This window comes from Solanum stenotomum, chromosome 1, assembly GCF_019186545.1.
Source record: "Solanum stenotomum isolate F172 chromosome 1, ASM1918654v1, whole genome shotgun sequence".
Taxonomy (NCBI): domain Eukaryota; kingdom Viridiplantae; phylum Streptophyta; class Magnoliopsida; order Solanales; family Solanaceae; genus Solanum; species Solanum stenotomum.
This window is the reverse complement of record NC_064282.1, coordinates 13,025,248-13,045,456: the sequence shown is the minus strand read 5'-3', so window position 1 is coordinate 13,045,456 and position 20,209 is coordinate 13,025,248. Positions and strand designations below refer to the sequence as shown.

Genomic DNA, 20,209 nt, shown 5'->3' with positions numbered 1-20,209 from the left:
AAAGAAGATGACATATTTTATGTAGTTAACTTAACAACTTAATTGATGAAGGAGAGCACATACAAGAAAAAATTCAGAATATTTAATTGGAACACTTTATTAGGAGTATTTCATTAAAAATGGAACTTAGTTAGAATGTATAAATGAAATACCTTGACAAGTTTAAGCAACTAATTTAGTAGGACAATTACAATGCACACAGTGCAACTCTCACAAAATCATAATCTTAATTAATCAGAAATCCCCAATATGCCCAAATCTCGCCGCTGCGATCTTGCAAAACCAGCACAAAAATCCCAACTCGGTGGCAATTTTCCTCCACTTTCAATGGACTCCCAATGGCTTTTTCCATGAGGAATCTTGAAAAAGTTGCAATCTTTAAGTCTTCTGCGCACACAATTCCACTGCTCAACTTCAATGGCCATCAACTCCTCAACAGCGCCGCCACCCAGTTATCCTCTCTCGATGATGACCAACAAGCTGCAAGCCTACGAGGAAGATTTAGAAGAAGAGAGCAAGCCTTCCGTCTTCTTGGTAGCTCTCTGCCCTTGTCTCGTTTGTATCATTCTCTTGCTCATTGTAGTATCCATTTTTCTCATTGTCAAGTTTCATCTCTTTTGCCACACCCCACTTCACTCTGTTTTTTTCAAGAAAAGTTGCCATTGAGTAATCCCAGAAGGATTTGGCCTCTTTTGCCAAAAGGGTGTTTTAATTTTACTAATACTCATCCAGATGTGAAGTTTTTGGAGTTGAATACTAAGCAATTTAGCACTGTACAAACTTCACTCTGTACATCTCAAGGGAAGTTGTTATTTAGTAATTCCAGAAAGATATGGCCTTTTTCATCAAAAGGGTATTTTTATTGTACTGGTATTAATTCGAATTTGAAGTTGAGTTTTAGGGGAATTTGTAGTTGTGTTGATAATGATGGTGAATTAGAAAGTGATAATGATGTTGAGAGTGAGAGTGATGAGAGGGTGGCGGTGTCGAAGGCGGATCCTAAAGAGGTGGATAGGGTGTGTAAGGTTATTGATGAGTTGTTTTCGTTAGATCGGAATATGGAGGCTGTTTTGGATGAATGTGGGATCAACTTAAGCCATGATTTGGTAGTAGATGTGTTGGAGAGGTTCAAGCATGCTAGAAAACCAGCATTCAGATTCTTTTGTTGGGCGGCTCAGAGGCCAGGGTATGCTCATGATTCAAGAACGTGTAATGCAATGATGGCGATACTTGGAAAGACGAGGCAGTTTGAGACTATGGTTTCGGTTCTTGAAGAAATGGGGGAGAAAGGTTTGCTTACAATGGAGGCATTTTTGATCTCCATGAAAGCATTTGCTGCAGCAAAAGAGCGGAAGAAAGCTATTGGGATGTTTGAGTTGATGAAGAAGTACAAGTTTAAAGTTGGGGTGGAGACAATTAATTGTTTGCTTGATGCCCTGGGAAGGGCAAAGCTTGGGAAAGAAGCGCAATTATTGTTTGAGAAATTGGAGCATAGATTCACACCAAATTTACTAACATATACAGTTTTGCTCAATGGATGGTGTAGGGTAAAGAATCTGATGGATGCTGGTAAAGTGTGGAATGAGATGATTGATAAGGGTTTTAAGCCTGATACTGTCGCCCATAACACAATGCTGGAAGGGCTGTTAAAGTGTAAAAAGAGGTCTGATGCGATCAAGCTGTTTGAGGTTATGAAAGCAAAGGGTCCATCGCCTAATACAAGAAGTTATACGATCTTGATCCGGGATTTGTGTAAGCAGGGTAAGATGGATGAAGCAGTTGCCGGTTTTGAGGAAATGCTTAGCTCTGGATGTGAGGCAGATGCTGCAACTTTTACCTGTTTGGTAACAGGCTTTGGAAATAAAAAGAAGATGGATAAAGTCTTTGCATTGCTGAGGGAGATGAAGGAAAAAGGATGCCCACCTGATGCAAGACTGTATAATGCACTGATCAAATTAATAATAAATCGACGAATGCCAGATGATGCGGTTACTTTATACAAAAAGATGATCCGAAATGGAATTCAACCTACTATTCACACTTACAATATGTTGATGAAATCATTCTTCATGACAAAGAACTATGACATGGCTCATGCAACTTGGGAGGAAATGAGCCTGAGGGGTTGCTGTCCAGATGAAAATTCTTACACCGTCTTCATTGGAGGGCTTATAGGGCAGGGACGATCTATGGAGGCTTGTAAATACTTGGAGGAAATGATAGACAAAGGCATGAAAGCACCTCAACTTGACTACAACAAATTCGCTGCTGATTTTTCTCGGGGTGGTAGGCCTGATATACTGGAGGAGTTAGCTAAGAGGATGAAATTCTCTGGGAAGTTTGAGGTGTCAAGTCTCTTTGCTAGATGGGCTGAAATGATGAAGAGTAGAGTAAAGCGTAGGGATCCCAGCTGATTAGCAATGCAAATAAATTATCTGTCCTGGCCGTGGAATTTTATGTTCTCGATAATGCAGATGAGAGGATCACTAACCAACCAGTAGCGCCTTTTGACAATCAGTGACAACGGAATGTTACTTTTTGATCTCAGCATATCATACAAGGTCTGAATACGAAAATTCATTCTTATTCCTGTTGTAATCATTTGTTCTTTTGGCATTCATTAGGCTTCTTGGTGATTCAAAGCATGTTTATATTCTTGTGCTGTAGTATGTTTCACTGTACTTACTGGAACAACAGAACACTGAAATCATCTGTCTTTTCCAGCTATGATTTGGCAAAAAAAAAAGACTCAAAGCTATACTTTTGTTCTTTCAGGATCTCACATTGCAGCCATATATGCATAGTTGCTTGAACAAGTTCTTACAAATTTAGAAGTTTCATAGTAAAAGGAATATGTATTATATACGAAAATAATATTTCAAAAATTATAAATATTAGTATGATAATAGGACCTAGTTCAAATAGAACCCTTCCTGAAAGATGACTGCATCATGTATTTGTAATACATGTGTTATTTTATTTATTTGAATAAATATACAGGCTATTCGCCTTGATTTTCTTTTAATAGTTTTTTATTTAATGCAAATTATTTTATAAATTTCAATTTCAACTCTTTTAACATTGGTTTACTATAAAATTGAATTTATATTTCTTAATTAGCTTAGCTTAACTTTATAAATTTCTTAATGTTCACTATTTTTTGTTGTTTCAAAGTTTACTAAACTTACAATTTTTATAACTTTCAAATTGAAAATTGAAAATTAATTCTATAACTTTTAAAAAGTTTAAAATTTTATTAAAAAATTAGATAAACTCATTTTTTTTTTTTTGTAAAACTAGTTTTTTTAATCTAAGTACTAACTTACTAACTATATTAAATCAATAAAGGAAAACTTACAAAAAAAATTAAAGTATAATTATACAAAATCTTAATAAGTTATTAGGTCAATAAATATTTTTAAAACTATTTTTTAAGAATATAAGATAAAGAAAAAAATATTTTTTATAAATAAAATGGTGTGGGGGGGGGGGGGTCGGGGGAGGGGGGGGGTTGGTTTCAAAACCGATATATACCAGATCAGAACATATATAATCAATAGAAAGCTCTGTTGGATTCGATACCAGTAGACCCAATTCTGATAACACAATCAATTTAGAAGGCCCGACTAAATTTTTGTTCCAGAAAAAATCGGTCCGCTGATTCCGATTCTTAGATTATTAGAAATTAGCTACGTAGTTATGGCGATGCTTGATGTTGAGGCGTTGGAAAAGGATAACAACATTCTTAGGGCCGCAATGTTAAAGAAGCGCTACGCTAACGTGATGATGAAATCACAAAAACAAGTTTTTTGGCAAAGCGTTTGATGAAAAAAAGATGAAGAAAAAGACAAATAAAGTCACGGGAAAGAGATAGGGAAGCGGCGAGAATTGCTATTGCAAGCGTCAAAAGGACAGTTAATTTTGGTAATGGCCTTAAAGCCGAAAGAGATTTAATGTTTATCATTTTCGCGTCAAATCGATTGTAAATTGAAGAGTTTCCGTGTGGTAATATATCACCGGATTGATATTTGTAGAATAATATACGTATTATATTCATTAGTTTATTTTTCTCATATACTTATTTGTTGATGATAATGAGAAGTGAATATATTTAATCCAACAGGAGATAATTTTATTTGTATGATGTACTTAATTATCTCAATCTTATTACTCTTAATAATTAGAGTGTACTTCATTTCAATTTAACTTTGTTGTTCAAATTGATTGAGTGTGCAAATCAGGGAAGAAGCTAGGTAGGGGTTTGTGGGTTCGAATGAATTCAGTAGCTATTCCGTAGACCCTATATTTTTACTAGAAAATTAAGTAATAACTTGTGAACCCCTAACAAAAATGATTGACAACTCAATGTTAAGGAAGAGGAAAGAAATTTAGAGCCCCAAACTCCTAATACTAGCTCCTCCTTTGGTGCAAAATGTTAACATGGACGAATTTATTGTGCAATTTATGAAACATATGAACTCATGGTCTTTCCAAAATAAGATATTTTATGTACATATTTTCTCGAATTGATATAATATTGCCTTTCTCAATATAGGTAGTCAGAGTGTTTGTTTCTCTGTGTTTATTTCATTGAGTTGGTCAGTGATGATATATAAATAATTATAGATTAAAAGAATTATAATTTGTAGATATAATTAGGATTTTATAACAATTTCTCTTTCCCTCTCCATATTCTCACTCGCCTCTCCCCTCTCTCTCTTTGCCCTTTCTGTCTCGACTTTTCCTCTCTTTGTCCACAATACATATATAAATGATAACATTTAATGATACAAATATAAATGGTAACACATAAACACAGTACACAAGGTACCAAATGAACACAAATGCACATGAATACAAATATAATTTGTGACCTATTACAATAACGAAACAATTGTATTGTAGTAACAAATTACGAATATAATAGTCTTGATAAAATTGTATTCATTGATACAAATTAATTGTATCAATTGTATTCGTGATACAATTATCAACTAGATATACAATTATCGATCACGTATACAAATCAATTGTATCTCTCTCGCCTCTGTCCTCCTCTCCTCCTTCTAGTAGCTAAATTTTTTTTTCTACTCTGTATAAGAAACTTATCCAATTGCTATGTGAATTACCTTTTTTTAAAAAAAAAGAAAATCTTTAGTGTCATGTGATAAATCACTGTTCCAAGTTCCAAACGCTGAATGCCTCAAAAAGTATTTCAGAAGATAAAACATGAAGATGCTAGTTTTGATTGAGCAATGGAATAAAAATAAAAAAATAAAAAAATTTGAGCTGTGGAACAAAATAAAATAAAATTACGCGTTTGAAAAGTTTCCATATTTGCTACTTTCCTAATTAATTTTAGGGAACTTTGGTAATCCTTTTTCAATACAAACTATATGTATATATATTATACTTTACTTTTTTTCATCTACATTACTATAAGCTAGAGTTATTTGTTCATTGTTAATATTCTTCGATCTTTAGAGGTAATTAACTACATAGTTATGGCGATTCGTGATGTTGAGATGTTGGAGAAGGACAACAAGATTCTTAGAGCCACAATGTTAAAGAAACGGTATGCTAACGTGATCATGAAATCCCAAAAACAAATTCTTGGCAAAGCGTTTGATGAAAAAAAGATGAAGAAAAAGGCTGCATTGTGGGAGAAGCAGTTGCAAGAAGAAAAAGTAAAGTCGCGGGAAAAAGATAGAGAAGCGGCGAGAATCGCTATTGCAAGCGTCAAAAGGACAGTTAATTTTGGTGATGGTCTTCAAGCCGAAAGAGATTTGATATCTATTATCGATGGCTCCAAATGAATTGTAAATTGAAGAGATTCCCCGTACAAAATATATGATCAGATTGTTATTTGTAAAATAATCTACGTAGTATATTCAATAGTTTTGTTTTTCTCATGTACTTGTTTGTTGGTGATAATGAAAATTGAATATATATTTGACCCAGAAATTGACTCTACTTTGTTTCAATTTAACTTTTGTGGTCTAATTGATTAGTAGTTTAGTACTACGTTACTATTTGATTTGCGACAAGTGACATATACAAATTAAGCAGGATGTATTTTATTTTTATTAGTTCTTAAACGATGTAATTCAACTAATAATTTAATATAATAGTATAACTTATTTTTATACAAGTGAAAAATATAGTTACGAGAATTTAAACGACAGTTAAAAACTTAAAATGTCATATGAATGCAACGATTGGGGATTTCACATTGAACAAGCTTTTGAATGTCTTCATATTGGGGAGGAGTTGAAAATTGAATATTGTGTGTATTATTAATGTGATTTATGTACTCTTTTGAATTTGAGTTGTAATTAAAGAACGTCAATAATAGACATGAACAAATTCACTATCCATTTTACGTTAAGTTGTGTTAAGTATGTCTTATTACTTCATTCGCGCTCGAATCAAATTTGATATGATTCAGAAAAATCAGTTTGACATTATCATAAATTCTCCTACTTAAAGAAAAATTACATAAGAGGGCAAACATATGATAAGTTTTTAATATACATAACTATAGTTTAAAAGAATTACAATTCGTAGCTATATTTAGGACTTTTTGCCAATTTTCTCTCTTCTCTCTTTGCACTCTCACTCGCCTCTCCCATCTCTCTTTGACCTTTCTCTCTTGACTCAAGGCTAAAGATGAATACAACTACAATTTGTTACGATTTACAACAATAATGCAATTGTATTTGGTGATACAATAGTATTCGTCGATACAAATTATATTTGAATACAAATTGCAGTCGTCAATATCCTTGATAAAATTGATTTTCATCGATGAATTAAAGACAATAATTTTGATACAGTTGTATTCAGTGTTACAAATCAATTGTATTCGTGGTACAATTATCAATCAGATATACAAACCATTTGCATCTATCCAACCTCACTTCCCTTTCTCCCAAATTTCGTTTGCGTCTCTCCTCCCTCTCTCAATCTCATTCGTCTCTTTCCTCTTTCTAGTAGCTAGTTTTTTTTATACAAATCAATTATATTTGTGATACAATTATCGATCAGATATACAAATCAATTATGTTTCTTTCCTCTCTCTTCCAAATCTGGCTCGCCTTCCTCCTTTTTAATACATAACTAGGAATTGTAATAAAACCAGCTATAACTAAAAAGCCTAATTATATTTCAAAAGTCTTAGTTGTTTTTGAAATTTTCTCATACTTAATAAACTAATGTTGGTGGGTATTATGATAAAATATTCATTGGTTACATATTAAAGGAAAATTATCTTCAATTTTGTACTATTATCTTCCTTGGCTTTGTCCATGTTTTCTTGTTTTTGGAGAAACCTGACAAGCCAAAGACAGGAGGAACCCATGGCTAGGAGTATCTCATACATCACAGGCTCTCAGCTTCTCTCTCTCAAACGTCGTCCAAATATCGCCATCGTTGACGTCAGGTCATTACAAAGCTCGATTCCCGCTCACATAATTTTCTAGATCTCTCTGTTGTGTATTTCTGCAAAACCCCATATCGATTTCTTGTTTTTTTGGCCTCAAATTTGCAGGGATGATGAGAGGAGCTACGATGGGCACATAGCTGGGTCGCTTCACTTTGCAAGTGATACTTTTCTTGATAAAATACCTAGTCTTATTCAAGCTGCTAATGGCAAAGATACCCTTGTTTTCCACTGTGCTCTTAGCCAGGTTTGAATCTTGTTTAGTACTTTTTACTCACTTTCTGGTGTTTATCTATCTGTTTTCTATTTCCTTAATTGGGTATTTCTGTTTTTGGTTAAAGATTCTATCTTTGATCATTCTATAGTTTCCTGCACAGATTCCTTTTTGGGGTTTTTTGTTTATCTGTTGTTGATGCATTTCTTTATTAAGCTGCTAATGGCATTGTGAACTTATCTTGTTTCCTTGTGATCTGTTTATGTGGATTTGACCATCCTTTCCTCTTGAGCTATATTTTGAGATTGGGTTAGGCCTAACTGTCATATATGTACATGGTATCGGAACCAAGTCCATCCTTGTTTGAGCCTGTATTAAGGGGTTGTTAAACAGTTAAAGTGGGTTAGAGCACCACATTGGTTGGATGATCTGCTTATATGGACTTGGCAATCATCCCCTGGAGCTAGCTTTTAGGGTTGAGTTAGGCCCAAGTGTCAGATCTTTACATTATCCACATTGTGTTTGGTAAAGATTGTATCTGGTTGAATTCTCAGTTATATTTTCATCACTCTATAAGTTTCTGCACATCTCCTTATTGGTTTTCAATTGATTGGTATATGGATTATTGGCTTGAATTTTGAATTGGTCAAAACTATGGAAAGGACGGTGTTATAGGATTTTCTACTGCTACTAGTCGGAGAAATAACTTTTTAGAGTTATTGCAGTTGGTGGAACTAGAGATATCGAGATCAGTAAAGATACACAATGAAGCAGGGAAAGACTAATTAGAGAGGCTCATCTTATTTTTCTCCCTAATTATGAATATTCTTCATTGCTATAGTGTCCTTCCTAGTATCAAGCTTATGTCACTTTCATGCGGTCATACCCTACAAGCTTCTCTGAAATATTAGGTAGTGTAGTCCTAAAATTAATTATAGCGCATGGAGGAGATCCGAGGTTAAGTTTAACATGTAATATGCCAGAAATTTCTGGACCCCTTCAGTAAATTCTTGGAGTGTTGTGAAGTGAATAGTAGACTAAAAGTAATCATGCCACTGATATCTTTGTCTCTTTGCTGAAAGCACATTATGCCTTAGTATAAACCTTCAAAGCTTGTTTTGTTCTGGAATTGCTCCAGAGTAACAATCCTTGAGTCCTCACAGGTCACAAATACCCAACTTTTTCCCCCTAAACGCCAAATGGTGGTGTTAGGACTGTCGGCTTTGCTGGGATTCAAAAATTTGGTTCCTGAAGTTATTGTTCCAATCTACCTTCTCAAAAAAGTTATTTGTTCCAATCTTTGACTGCTCAGATTGTACTGTGCAGCGTGCACTATTGATCAACTTACATGTTTGGCATAGGCTTACAGTTTCCGTCCATGAGTTTTACCTACCACCAAAAGCTTTTACTCTTTGGTTAATAACAAATTAAGGATATATTGTCGTCCAACTTCGGATGTTCATCAGACAGTCATTATATTATACATAGTTCCGCATGTTTGGAATCTTCAGGAACAAATTGCAGCATTTTTCTCTTTGTAAAAGCTTGAGAGATACTTCTGCTGCACAATGTTTTAATTTCATTTGGTGGGACAACTTCTGATAAGATATATAGCTCTGTTCTTTACCATTTAACCATTAACTAAAATGTGTTGGCGAGCTTTTTTTTCTTCCAATAGCATTCTGTATTCCTCAATCCGATCTTGAGGATTATTTGAAATTCAGAAGGATTGTGTGGGGGACATTGTTGGGTCATATGTAAAGCTACGATAAAAAAGTTGATTAAACTTTGTTTAGTGGTCTCTTTGGAATGTATATCCATTTCAATAAAGGAGAAGATGAAGCATCTCGTAACTCTTTGTGCTAGCATTGGTGGATATGTCATTTGTATTATAATTTTGCTATATATGTCAATCTTGTGGATGAAGCAACAACTAAAAGTTCAATGAATAAAGTATGTAGAAAGAATAGGGTAGACGTTAGACTAGAGAGATAGAGAAAGGCAAAGCAATATCCTAGGCTGTGATTATCAGAAGCATGAAGTTGCAATTTGCAGAGCTACTAGTCTGGAGTAATCCTGGAAATGAGACAACTGATAGCTGATGGCGTCAACTTCTAATTACAACAAATAAGTCTAGAAATAGGAGGTGAAGTTTTAAAATAAGGCTTGTCTTTCTCAAAACTGTGAAAAATAGTAATAGCTTAAACCCTATAGGGTCATGTTATGTTAATTCTTGCTTTTGGTCTTTGAAATTGCACTTGTGACCCTATTCTAGGCGTAGTGCACAGGAAGTGCTAAGTGAGTGAGAGAGAGAGAGTACTCATATACTAAATTGAAGGTATAATACTGTACATTGCCAGTTTGATAATACATTACAGATTTACCTCTCTTGTGTGGTTTGCGAGCTATTGAATAGGAGCGGGTGTTTTACCATGTGCGCACCCGAAAAGGTAGCGGCTGCGGGTTTCCCTTGTCATCAAAATAAAATAAAATTACAGACATGGATTTTTCAAAGATCGAACGAGCAAAAATCTCTAATATTGTCTAGAGTTATGGAATGGTTATGTTATAACTTATTAACTCAAATTCTTACTGTTGTAGTAGTTCTGAATATTTCTCATACTTGATTTTCTCTCATAGTGCAAGTAGTAGCACTTCCTTTCGCCTTTAATTTATATTAAGCTAATAAATACAAATAGTTACTTTTCTCCCTAACAACTTTTTCTCTACAAAAATACTTTCATAATGCAAGAGTGGTATGTTAATGGAAACTGAATATTACATCATCTTCAAAAAGAAGTATTCATTTAACATGTTGAATTGTGTCGTACAAGAGGAGAATACTACCTCCTATTCACGTCTCTTGTTTTCACATATGAATGAACTTATTGAGTTGTGAATGACTATTTCTAGGTTCGAGGACCAAAATGTGCAAGGAGGCTTGCAGAATATCTAGCTGAATCGAAAGATGATGTGGGAATAAAAAACATTATGGTATTGGAGCGTGGTTTTAATGGATGGGAGTCCTCTGGTAGACCAGTTTGTCGTTGCGCTGAGGTCTTCTGCAAGGGTCACACTGAACCAGCATAGCTATAAAAAAAAAAGGTAGATAAACCATGTCAAAGAAGAGGGGATATATTGGTACCCTAATATATAGTTCGACTGATTGTAATATTGTCCTATAAAAGGATCCTATGGAGTTGTGATCTGAGAGAGGCATAAGTGGCTGTTTGGCTGCTCATCATTTTGAAAAGAAACCAAACCATGTTATATTCATTTTTATGCCATCTTAAATTACTATGTTGACATAATTTGAATTTCCTTACTCATATTTATTGCTCCTCGGGAACAACCTCTGTACCTCCATGAGGTAGTGGTAAGATCTGCGTACATACTACCCTCCCCAAACCTCACCTGTGGAATTTCACTGGGCATGTTGTTGTTGTTGTATATTACTTGCTCTGCTGCCGTATGCCATCTTTGTTATATTCTGCCTAATTGTGTTTTTGTACGTGTTTGGTCATGAATTTTTTTTCGGAGTGGTTTGGCCATAAAAAAAATTATTTATATTGAACTGGAGGGAGTATCTTGTGTTCAATAGGTAAGTCGAAAATATTATTTCAAAAAGTATTTATATAAAATCTAAGACAAATAGCAGCGATTAGGATAGTGTGTGGTAAAGGGGATAGTGATAGTGCACAAGGGTGTATCTCGGGCCGGGGGGGGGGGGGGGTAAATACTATTTATGAAACTTATTTTGACTTTATTACTAATATTTAATAAGAGCCTACAAGTATACAATTCTTAGACGACGTGTGTGCTTGAGTTATGTGTTTGTAGCTTAGGGTTATTTGCTCAAAATATGTGGGGCTTATTTCTGAAAAATTTAGTATTCAGTTTAAATATTTATCTTACTTTCCCTTTTAATTGATTATATATTTGAACAATAGTGAACAACTGAAAATATTAGATTATATATTTAAAAGTTACGTCAACATACTATAAATTTACAATAATTAACAACTTAAAATATTTTTTAAAAATATTAAAATTTTGAATGACTCTCAAAATTTTATTAGTGTCACATAAATTGAGACAAAAGGAGTCACATATATTATTTGAATACTACGTTAAAAAAAATATCATTCACAATAATTAATAATTTAAAAACCATATGAAAAATTTAGTTGGCTCTCCAAATTCTATCCGTCCCACACGAATTGGGACAATGAGACTGATAAATTATAAATCAATAATTAACAATTTCAAATATTTCAAAAAATATATAAAAATTTCTTCAAATTTCAGAATTTCATTTGTACAACATAAATTGAGATATAAAATGACACATATTGAAACCGTGTGAACACAAGCTCCTATATTTACTTCACCGTGGGAAGTGAGATTCTTTAATTTTGAGTAAACTTCTAATTTCTAAGCTGAATGGCATTTTGGATAATATTTCTAAATTGGTATTTCATATTCATTTAAGATAAATATAGTCATGTTTTATTTACATACAAAATAGCCAAAAATTATAAAAAAGTATACATTGACTATATAATATAACTTTGCCAAAATAATAGAAAATATACACTAACTATATAATATAGCTTGTCAAAAGTCATAAAAAAAACATATGCTAATTATACAATAAAGCTTACATATACATGAACTATACACTAACTATATATTGTGATACACTAAAAAAACTGAATACAACTTAACTATACGTACAAATTATATATAAGTATATACAATTGTTCAATCTCGATCAACTCAAAATTACTTTTAAAAGGTTACAAAAGTTTAAATATAAATTTTTTTAAATATTTCAATTCTTTTAATATATATAATTCACTTGAAATAATTTATGTTTTTGGTAAGTTAAATAACAATAGCGTTATCCTTAAGTGTCATTAAGATATTGGTTTTTAGTCGTATATAAATAACAATAGCGTTATCCTTGAAGTTGTCTTCTTCAATATCTCAGCCCTTCGTTTTTCCCTCCAATCCCTCCATGAACAGCGCTTGCAATAACCCCCTTCTCTCTTCTTCCTTCCTTCACCAACCTCTCAAATCTTCAAGATTCCCAAATGTATCCATTTTCTTCCCCATTATTTCAAACCCCATTACCCCAAATCGCTGTAATCCGATAAAATCAAGCATTAAGGGATGTATGGAGTCCAGGAATCCCACACAGAGAAGAAGCACAAGTCCAAGAAAATTCAAACCCAGATATGGAACTTCAAGAAGATCAACTATCAAGAAAAGTCTCAGTCAAGAACAAGTTAATTTTACTAAACCCATTCCTGATGACCCTGTAGTTGGGATTATTGGAGGTGGAATGTCTGGTCTTACCTGTGCTCTTTACTTGGAGAAAAGAGGCATTCGTTCAACCGTTTTCGACACGGTTGGTTATTCCTTTCCCCTTTTTTGCGTTCTTGAGTCTATTTCACATTGGATTGTTTTAGTCCGTTTGTGATAATGTTTACTTCCCTTGGAAAGAAACTGTCCAAGAAAGAGTGTGTCTTTCTATATTTAGTAAGTTTTTCAATTACAACATATTATCTTCAAGTTTAAGACCTCAAGATTTAAAGGACTACACAATTCTGTAATTAAAGATGACAAGATTCAAAAGTGTCCCTATATTTTTTAAACTTTGTGTCCTGTCAAACCAAGACACCTGAATTGGGACGAGGGAGTATAGTACTCCCTCCATCTCAGTTTACATTTTGTTTTGACATGACCATGAATGTACTAGTCCAAGTATTTAATTGTGTTTGAATGATTTGAAACCAAAACTAGTATAAAGTTGGCTTCTCTAAAACAATTACTACTATATATGCCATTTGTTTCTTCTCTAAATATGTATGGCTAAGTTTTACATTTTACGCTGTCAAACATTCATTAAAACAATTACTATCTGTGCCGTCTGGTTTGTTATAATTGCTTGACAGTTATCGGTAGAGTTATATAATGAGGCACAGTAGAAGAATGCTATGGTGTATCTTCTTATCATGTTCAATTGCTTTAGGGAATACATGGGTTGGGAGGAAGAATGGGAACAAGAATGATTGATCATCAGCCTTTGATATTTGACCATGCAGCTCAGTTCTTCACAGTGACAAACCCCAAGTTTGCTGAGCTAGTTGATGATTGGTTGAAGAGAGGTTTGGTTATTGAATGGAAGGGTACAATTGGTGAGCTTGAAGTTGGTGGGCATTTTGTTCCATTTCCTTCTTCACCTCCTAAATATATAGGGGTCAACGGAATGCGCCCACTTGCGGATTCATTACTATCTCAGGTGCATAACCTTTTGTGTAATACTTAACACCATTCTTCTCAGAATGCCTCCATTCAACTAAACAACTCCCTTCAAATTTGTTTGTTGAGAATATATGCTTAGTGGAATTCTTTAATGTTTGTGTTTGTAAGTTTATGAAATTTCACTTTTTCACTGTCCTTTTATGTTTTGGTCGTGTCATTTTTTGGGGTTCTATTTCCCCTCAATTTTATAAGAGTTTGATATGTTGGGCAGACTTCTTTGGTCAATGTGGTACGGCCTTGTTGGGTAAGCGCACTTGAACCATTTAATGGGACGTGGCACTTGAGTGAGAAGCAGAAGCCTTGTGGGCAATTTGATGCAATTGTCATTGCACATAATGGTAATTTTTTTCAATTTATATTGTAGTTTTGTCTTTTGATAGTCTTTTCCTTTGCAAAAATTAGCAATATTTTAATGTACTAAAGCAAACCTTCATCGAGTTTATCTCTTTAATCTGTCAAATAGGACAAAAGCCAGTGGTGGTGAAAGAGAAGATGCTCATATTTTTTGGCCTATATTTCACTTCAAAGAGCCTTCTCTCCTCATAGCTGTGGGTGGGAGTTATTGAAGTAAACTAATAATTGTTATCTTTTATTTTATCATCTTTTCCTTATAGCTATGTTTGTTTTTGGCTATTCAACTTATATGCAGTAGAAAAACCTTTATTTTCCATAGTTTATCTCCGTGTGCCTTCTTTTCTTCTTTTGATCAAGTAATTTTATCTCCATGTTTCATTGAAGAATAAATTATTTGAGTTTTTTAGCCCCCAAGGTTTTGGTCTAGTGATAAGAGTGACCGTGATGTGTAGATTAGGCGCACATCGTGGGTTTTTGAACCGTGCTGCAGACAAAAACAAATTGTGGTGTATAAGTGCATGTCTACCGAGTTTCAAATCATGCTCCTCTAACCTCAGAAATTTCTCGGTTGTCAATTGTTTTCAAGGTTTTAATTGTCCTTGATCTATGGGAACTAAAAGCATTCTTAGATCGTTCTCATTATCACCAACAAACAGTAGGGTTATGGATAAATAAAAATGTCTGTAATGAGTTATATGGTGATTAATAAAACCACCTTACCTTATTAAAAAAACGTAAATGCAACTGGTAATGTCAAGATCTTGCAACATTTTGGCCATGCGATTTCAGGAGTAAATGCAACTGGTAATGTCAAGAGGAAAACTTTATCAAGTTAGAGAATAAGTGCACTGATAAAGAATACATATGTGAATAACGCTTTATGCTTGTTTGAAGAAGAGAAGTTGGCCTTCACAAAAAAATTGAAAATGCGTATTTAGTATGAAATAATTATTAGGCTTTCGAAGACTAAGGTTTTAAATGTTAAATAGTTGCACTGACCCAATCAGTATTTAATTAAAATAGAATAAGCAAAAGCCTAAGAAAGAACAAAGCTGTACGAAACTCCTAGAATGGACTTGAGATAAGAAAAATATTGACATGGAAAAGACGATGATCATGGACCATTAAGAAGTTACTAGATAGACCAAAATGATTAATCAATTAAATGATGATCAATCTAGCACTCAAAAGTAGACCCGAAGGCAAAATTAAAAAAACCACCTATCCACTTCTGATTTTTTCTTTTTACAATTCTATGGTATATGAACAAATAGATGATGAGTTTTGATGTTTGATTCTGCCTTGGTGGCAGGCCAATTCTCAGTCCAATGGAACAAAAGCCATGGAGACACATATCTAGTATAGTATTTATGGAACTGTAGGCCGCATGACCTCTGCCAATCCATCCTGCTATTGGTCTAGTCCTGCATCTTTTTTTATAATTTTTTTGGACAGGAACTTTAATCCTGCATCTTTTGATGATTTCTTAGTGTTTATGTGTAAGTTTATTGTTGATTGCTTATGTTGACAGGACTTTATGCATTCAGTGTACTAGAGAAAGCACAGATACTTACACCTTCTGCATAATTGTGATTTCTCCTTGGGTACACTCATATTTTGTTTTACATGTCGCCAGGAAAATGTGCAAATAGATTGCTTGCGGCATCAGGCTTACCCCTCATTGCAAAACAAATGAAGGTATTGGCAAATATTAGCTGGTCTTCTCTCATCGATGCATGTGTATCTTGATTTTTTTTTCTTTCCGGTTTTATTGTTTCAATTCATGATTTTTTTTTTTCATATCCTTTCACAGAGACTTGAACTCAGTTCTATATGGGCTCTTCTTGCTGCATTTGAGGATCCCCTGCCAACTGCACTAAATGCAGCGTCCCTTCCCTTTGAAGGGGCTTTTGTAAAAGGGGTTGAATCTGTCTCATGGATGGCAAACAACACTAAGAAACTCTTAGCTTCAGATAGTGGTCCACAATGTTGGACATTTTTCAGCACTGCAACCTTTGGAAAGCAGAACAAAGTCCCCCAGGTCTCTTTCTGTGACAATGCTTTGAGCTCAAACTATTTATTTTTTGATTAAGTAAATGTATTTCATTCATAAACATGGCCGAACTTTCCGTATACAAGGGGTATACCAAAATATGATTCTCTACAAACTCTGCCCAAGCATCTATCCAACAAGGAACTTTCTGCTTACACCAAAACAAACTAAGGGAACGGAGACCACTCCACAACTGGGAGAAACTCGACTCTACTCCTTTCTATTTTTTTGATAAAGTTTAACATTTTGTAGACAAAAATACACCAATAGTGTATTTTATTTAGTAATTACATCAGGAGTATACAGTAAGCAAAACAAAGAGATCTATCACCTATGCCCCTCCTAAACTATCTAAAAAGTGGTGATAGGCAGGCAGGCCAATCATTCATGTTTTATTATATTTGGCCCTTGGCAGCTGTATTAGCTTAATATTATATTTGAAGTGTTTCCAATATTTAAATTTGTTAAATAGGAGGTTCTGAGCCAAGTTTAGGGGATGGCTAAATTTTTGTGATTTGTCGTAAGTTGCTATATCAGCAGCCACATAACATACATGGACAGTGTGATTGCTGTGAGAACTTTTCAGGTGAAGAATGTATGTATATTATTTGTGGGGTGTGTGTGTGTTTGTGCACATATACATATACTGACGGCATTCGGCATACTCGTGAATGATCAAATTTTCTTTAACAGGAAAGTATTCCAAATGCTACGGCAGAGAAAGTGAAGGAAGCTATGCTTGAGGGTGTTGAGAAGGCTCTAGGACTATCAAAAAGCTCACTCAAAAAGCCATTTTATACAAAATTACAACTATGGTATGAAGTTATGTTGAACAATCTAGTCAATGTATGCTAATTGTCGCAAATGCTTAATACATAATGAGAAACTGAACGGAGAACTATCACATAGAGTATTTGTTACTATGGCATAGAGATGCTGCACGACTACCTATACAAATTAAGCCTTATTCAGGACAGATTTTTCACTTCTCAGCTTCTTCTATCTGGATCAATTGAAATGAATTTTCTTCATGACATGGACCGACACTTTAATTATATTACCTTCTCTGAGATGGCAAAAGACTACCTCTTCTCCTACACGTTTTTTCTATAATTTTGGGTGACGGAGACTTCTCTTCATTGTTATTGATCATAGATTTTCTAATATAATTTATCGAGGCAGTTGATCCTTCAAGCTCACATCTTTCCAATTTCAATCTAAGGCAGTAAACAGTTGAACAATTTTGTTAGTTGGGAGTGGAGTGTTATTAGTAGGTTCTTCTCTTCTAAAGCTGCTAATTTTATAGCAATGGTCGTGTTTCTTGTTACTGCACTGTAGTTCCTGAAGCATGTCGAATATCTTGGAGTTGAAGCTGTTCTCACAAAGAAAAATTGGTTCTGGGTAACACTGAGGGTGTTTTATCAAGTAGATGCTCCTATGTTAGGGTTAGTATTGGATTTGAACAGTTGAATTTGGAGTCTCGGTTACAGTTATTGTCCAAGAACATGACTTGGTGCTATGCTGAGAAAGCTATGTATTCTAAGAAATGCGTGTTGCTTTTTTTGGGGGTGGGTGGGTGGAGGTGGGGGCTAACTAACAATTTATTAATCACCAAAGGATAAGCAGGACAAAACCATAGCAAAACTATCACAGTTCGCTATCTACTTGAGACTCAGTTACAAGCAGCAAAATAAAACTAAAGCAAATTAAAACAGGAGCTGTTGAATCTTGGCCCTGATGATACCTATAAGCTCTAACATTACATGCATAAGCAACTTCTTTAGCTACTGCCTATTCTTGCCTTCAAATGTCCTCATGTTTCTTTCCCCGCGTACTGCATGGTTCTGCAGTATGGTGTGTTGCTTTGTTGTAAAACTTGAATGAGCCAGTCCTGTTAATGCCACTTCCCTGTTTTCCTTTTTAGGAGTTTTCTGCTTATCTTTTTACTAAATCTATTGAAGAAGAAATGCTTCCCGGCAATCTATCTGTAATCATATGGTTTATTTTACTACTTTGCAGGGGTGCAGCTCTTCCAACTAACACTCCTGGAATTCCATGCATCTTTGATCCTCGTGGAAGGGCTGGTATATGTGGTGATTGGCTACTTGGATCAAGTTTAGAAGCTGCAGCTTTAAGTGGCATAGCTCTTGCTGATCAAGTAATCCCCCTGAATTTCATTTTTCTGTCTCCTTATTATTGGCTCACTGCTAATTATGATAAAATGTATAAACTTAAACCAGAGTAATATTTGTTCATGTTTGTGTCCATAAAGAAATGGATCTTGGCCCTAATTCAACCTCTAAAGCTAAGCTCAAGAGGTGAGGATTGTCCAAGCCATATTAAAGAGACCACCCAACCCTTAAAGGGCCGATGTGGGACTCTTCACAGTGTCTTTAACGTGTACTCATTTTATTGAATTTACTCTGACATTTAAAGCTGAAATGTTACTCCCAAGCTTATAATAGGACCTTCCCTACAGATTGCAGATTACTTCGAACAAGGTGGTCCTTGCTCAGATGAGTTTGCTGTTGGTTTGCACGATGAATATAAGCCACTTGAAGGACATGATATAGGACAGTTTCCAGGACTGGAATCTGTTGATCAAATTACAAATGTCCCAGCTTTGACACTCGCTACATGAACTGATCCTGTGACGAAGTCTTCTGTAAGTTCTTAAGCATTTATAATCTGTAATTCATGTCAGTTCCTTTTCTTAATGAAGATGCATTCTTCTTTTCTACGTACTTTTGATGCTCTTTCCTGTTTTCTGCGAAGGATGATTTGTTGGATAAAGCAAGTGAACAAATTAAGACACACTATCGGAACAAGCAGTTTGCAATGCTGGTTATAGACATATACTTGAGCTGGAATCATTTTGCTAGCAGTTCATGCGAAGGTATCCTTCAGAATGATAACTTTAGAATTTTTCAAGTTGATGATAATCTTATTCTGCTTTCAGGTTCAGCTAAATGCCTGATAATCGAAACTCGAGTTGGATTTCTCGAACCTTCATCTTTCGGTTGAAGAGAAAAGAACTCAAAAGTCAGAAGTCGAGCAACAATTTCATTAGAATCTCAGTTGGTGAGCAAGTTTTATAAAAACCTTGAATGACGAATTCTACAATTTCAGAAAGAAAATTTTGTAGTTTGAATATGCAACTGTAGATGTATAAGATCTATCGGTACATATAGATGGTTTGGTAGGACTTCAAAAAGATGATGATGGACTAACCTTGCATCTTTCGTTGCTTAAATAGAATCATTTTCTTTGGATACCGTAAGGGGTCGTTTGGTTTGAAGACAAGTTATGTTGGATTAAGAAGGAATAAGTTATGATAGGATTAGTTATGTTGAGATTATTTTTTATTGGTTGTTTGGTTTGTCGTACATAATTTCTAAGAATGAGTTGGTTGTTTACAAAAATACCCTCTAAGAATAAGTTTGCTTATAAAAAGGGATTAAGGGGGTACTTTTGTTATTTTACATTTTTATCTTGGGATTAGTATTTCACCCACAAGTAGGGATAACTTATCCTAGTCATAATTATTAATCATGGGATAAGTTATCCCATACTTTGTAACCAAACAAAGAATTGAGGGATATTAAAAATTTATTCCGAGATTAGTTTTCTTTATCCATCACACCAAATGACCCTAAGTATTAGAGTCAAGTATTTATATGAATCATTTTTTCTATCAGGCAAGTATTAGAGTCGAGTATTTATACGAAAAAAGTCCGATCAACATTAGTCACTAATCGTAGCTCATAAGCCAACTATGAACGAGATTGAAATTAGTTGAGTTCTTTCAAAAAAGAAT

General features: G+C 34.4%; 3 protein-coding genes across 5 annotated transcripts; all 3 read left to right on the top strand.

Annotated features, from left to right (window-relative positions):
* Positions 1-216: 216 nt before the first annotated feature.
* Positions 217-2,923, top strand: LOC125845826 (pentatricopeptide repeat-containing protein At3g62470, mitochondrial-like). 2 transcript variants are annotated; one of them, XR_007444304.1, is made up of 2 exons: positions 217-2,561; positions 2,776-2,923. XR_007444304.1 is itself a non-coding variant. In XM_049525343.1 (1 exon), exon 1 carries the CDS (start codon positions 339-341, stop codon positions 2,412-2,414), a length of 2,076 nt encoding a protein of 691 aa, XP_049381300.1. In that variant the 5' UTR covers positions 217-338; the 3' UTR covers positions 2,415-2,718. The 2 variants fall into 2 exon arrangements, 1 of the variants encoding a protein (XP_049381300.1); XM_049525343.1 differs by lacking the exon at positions 2,776-2,923 and having other exon boundaries at positions 217-2,718.
* Positions 2,924-7,266: 4,343 nt separating this feature from the next.
* On the top strand, positions 7,267-10,996 carry LOC125853562 (dual specificity phosphatase Cdc25). The gene is made up of 3 exons (XM_049533279.1): positions 7,267-7,441; positions 7,550-7,688; positions 10,569-10,996. The coding sequence occupies exons 1-3, from the start codon at positions 7,308-7,310 to the stop codon at positions 10,743-10,745; spliced, it is 450 nt and encodes a 149-aa protein (XP_049389236.1). The 5' UTR covers positions 7,267-7,307; the 3' UTR covers positions 10,746-10,996.
* Positions 10,997-12,631: 1,635 nt separating this feature from the next.
* Positions 12,632-19,744, top strand: LOC125846133 (uncharacterized). 2 transcript variants are annotated; one of them, XR_007444308.1, is made up of 10 exons: positions 12,632-13,068; positions 13,693-13,962; positions 14,197-14,323; positions 15,976-16,037; positions 16,153-16,380; positions 17,086-17,207; positions 18,412-18,550; positions 18,872-19,057; positions 19,168-19,288; positions 19,352-19,744. XR_007444308.1 is itself a non-coding variant. In XM_049525589.1 (8 exons), exons 1-8 carry the CDS (start codon positions 12,676-12,678, stop codon positions 19,031-19,033), a joined length of 1,503 nt encoding a protein of 500 aa, XP_049381546.1. In that variant the 5' UTR covers positions 12,632-12,675; the 3' UTR covers positions 19,034-19,058. The 2 variants fall into 2 exon arrangements, 1 of the variants encoding a protein (XP_049381546.1); XM_049525589.1 differs by lacking the exons at positions 19,168-19,288; positions 19,352-19,744 and having other exon boundaries at positions 18,872-19,058.
* The last annotated feature ends 465 nt before the right edge of the window (positions 19,745-20,209 follow it).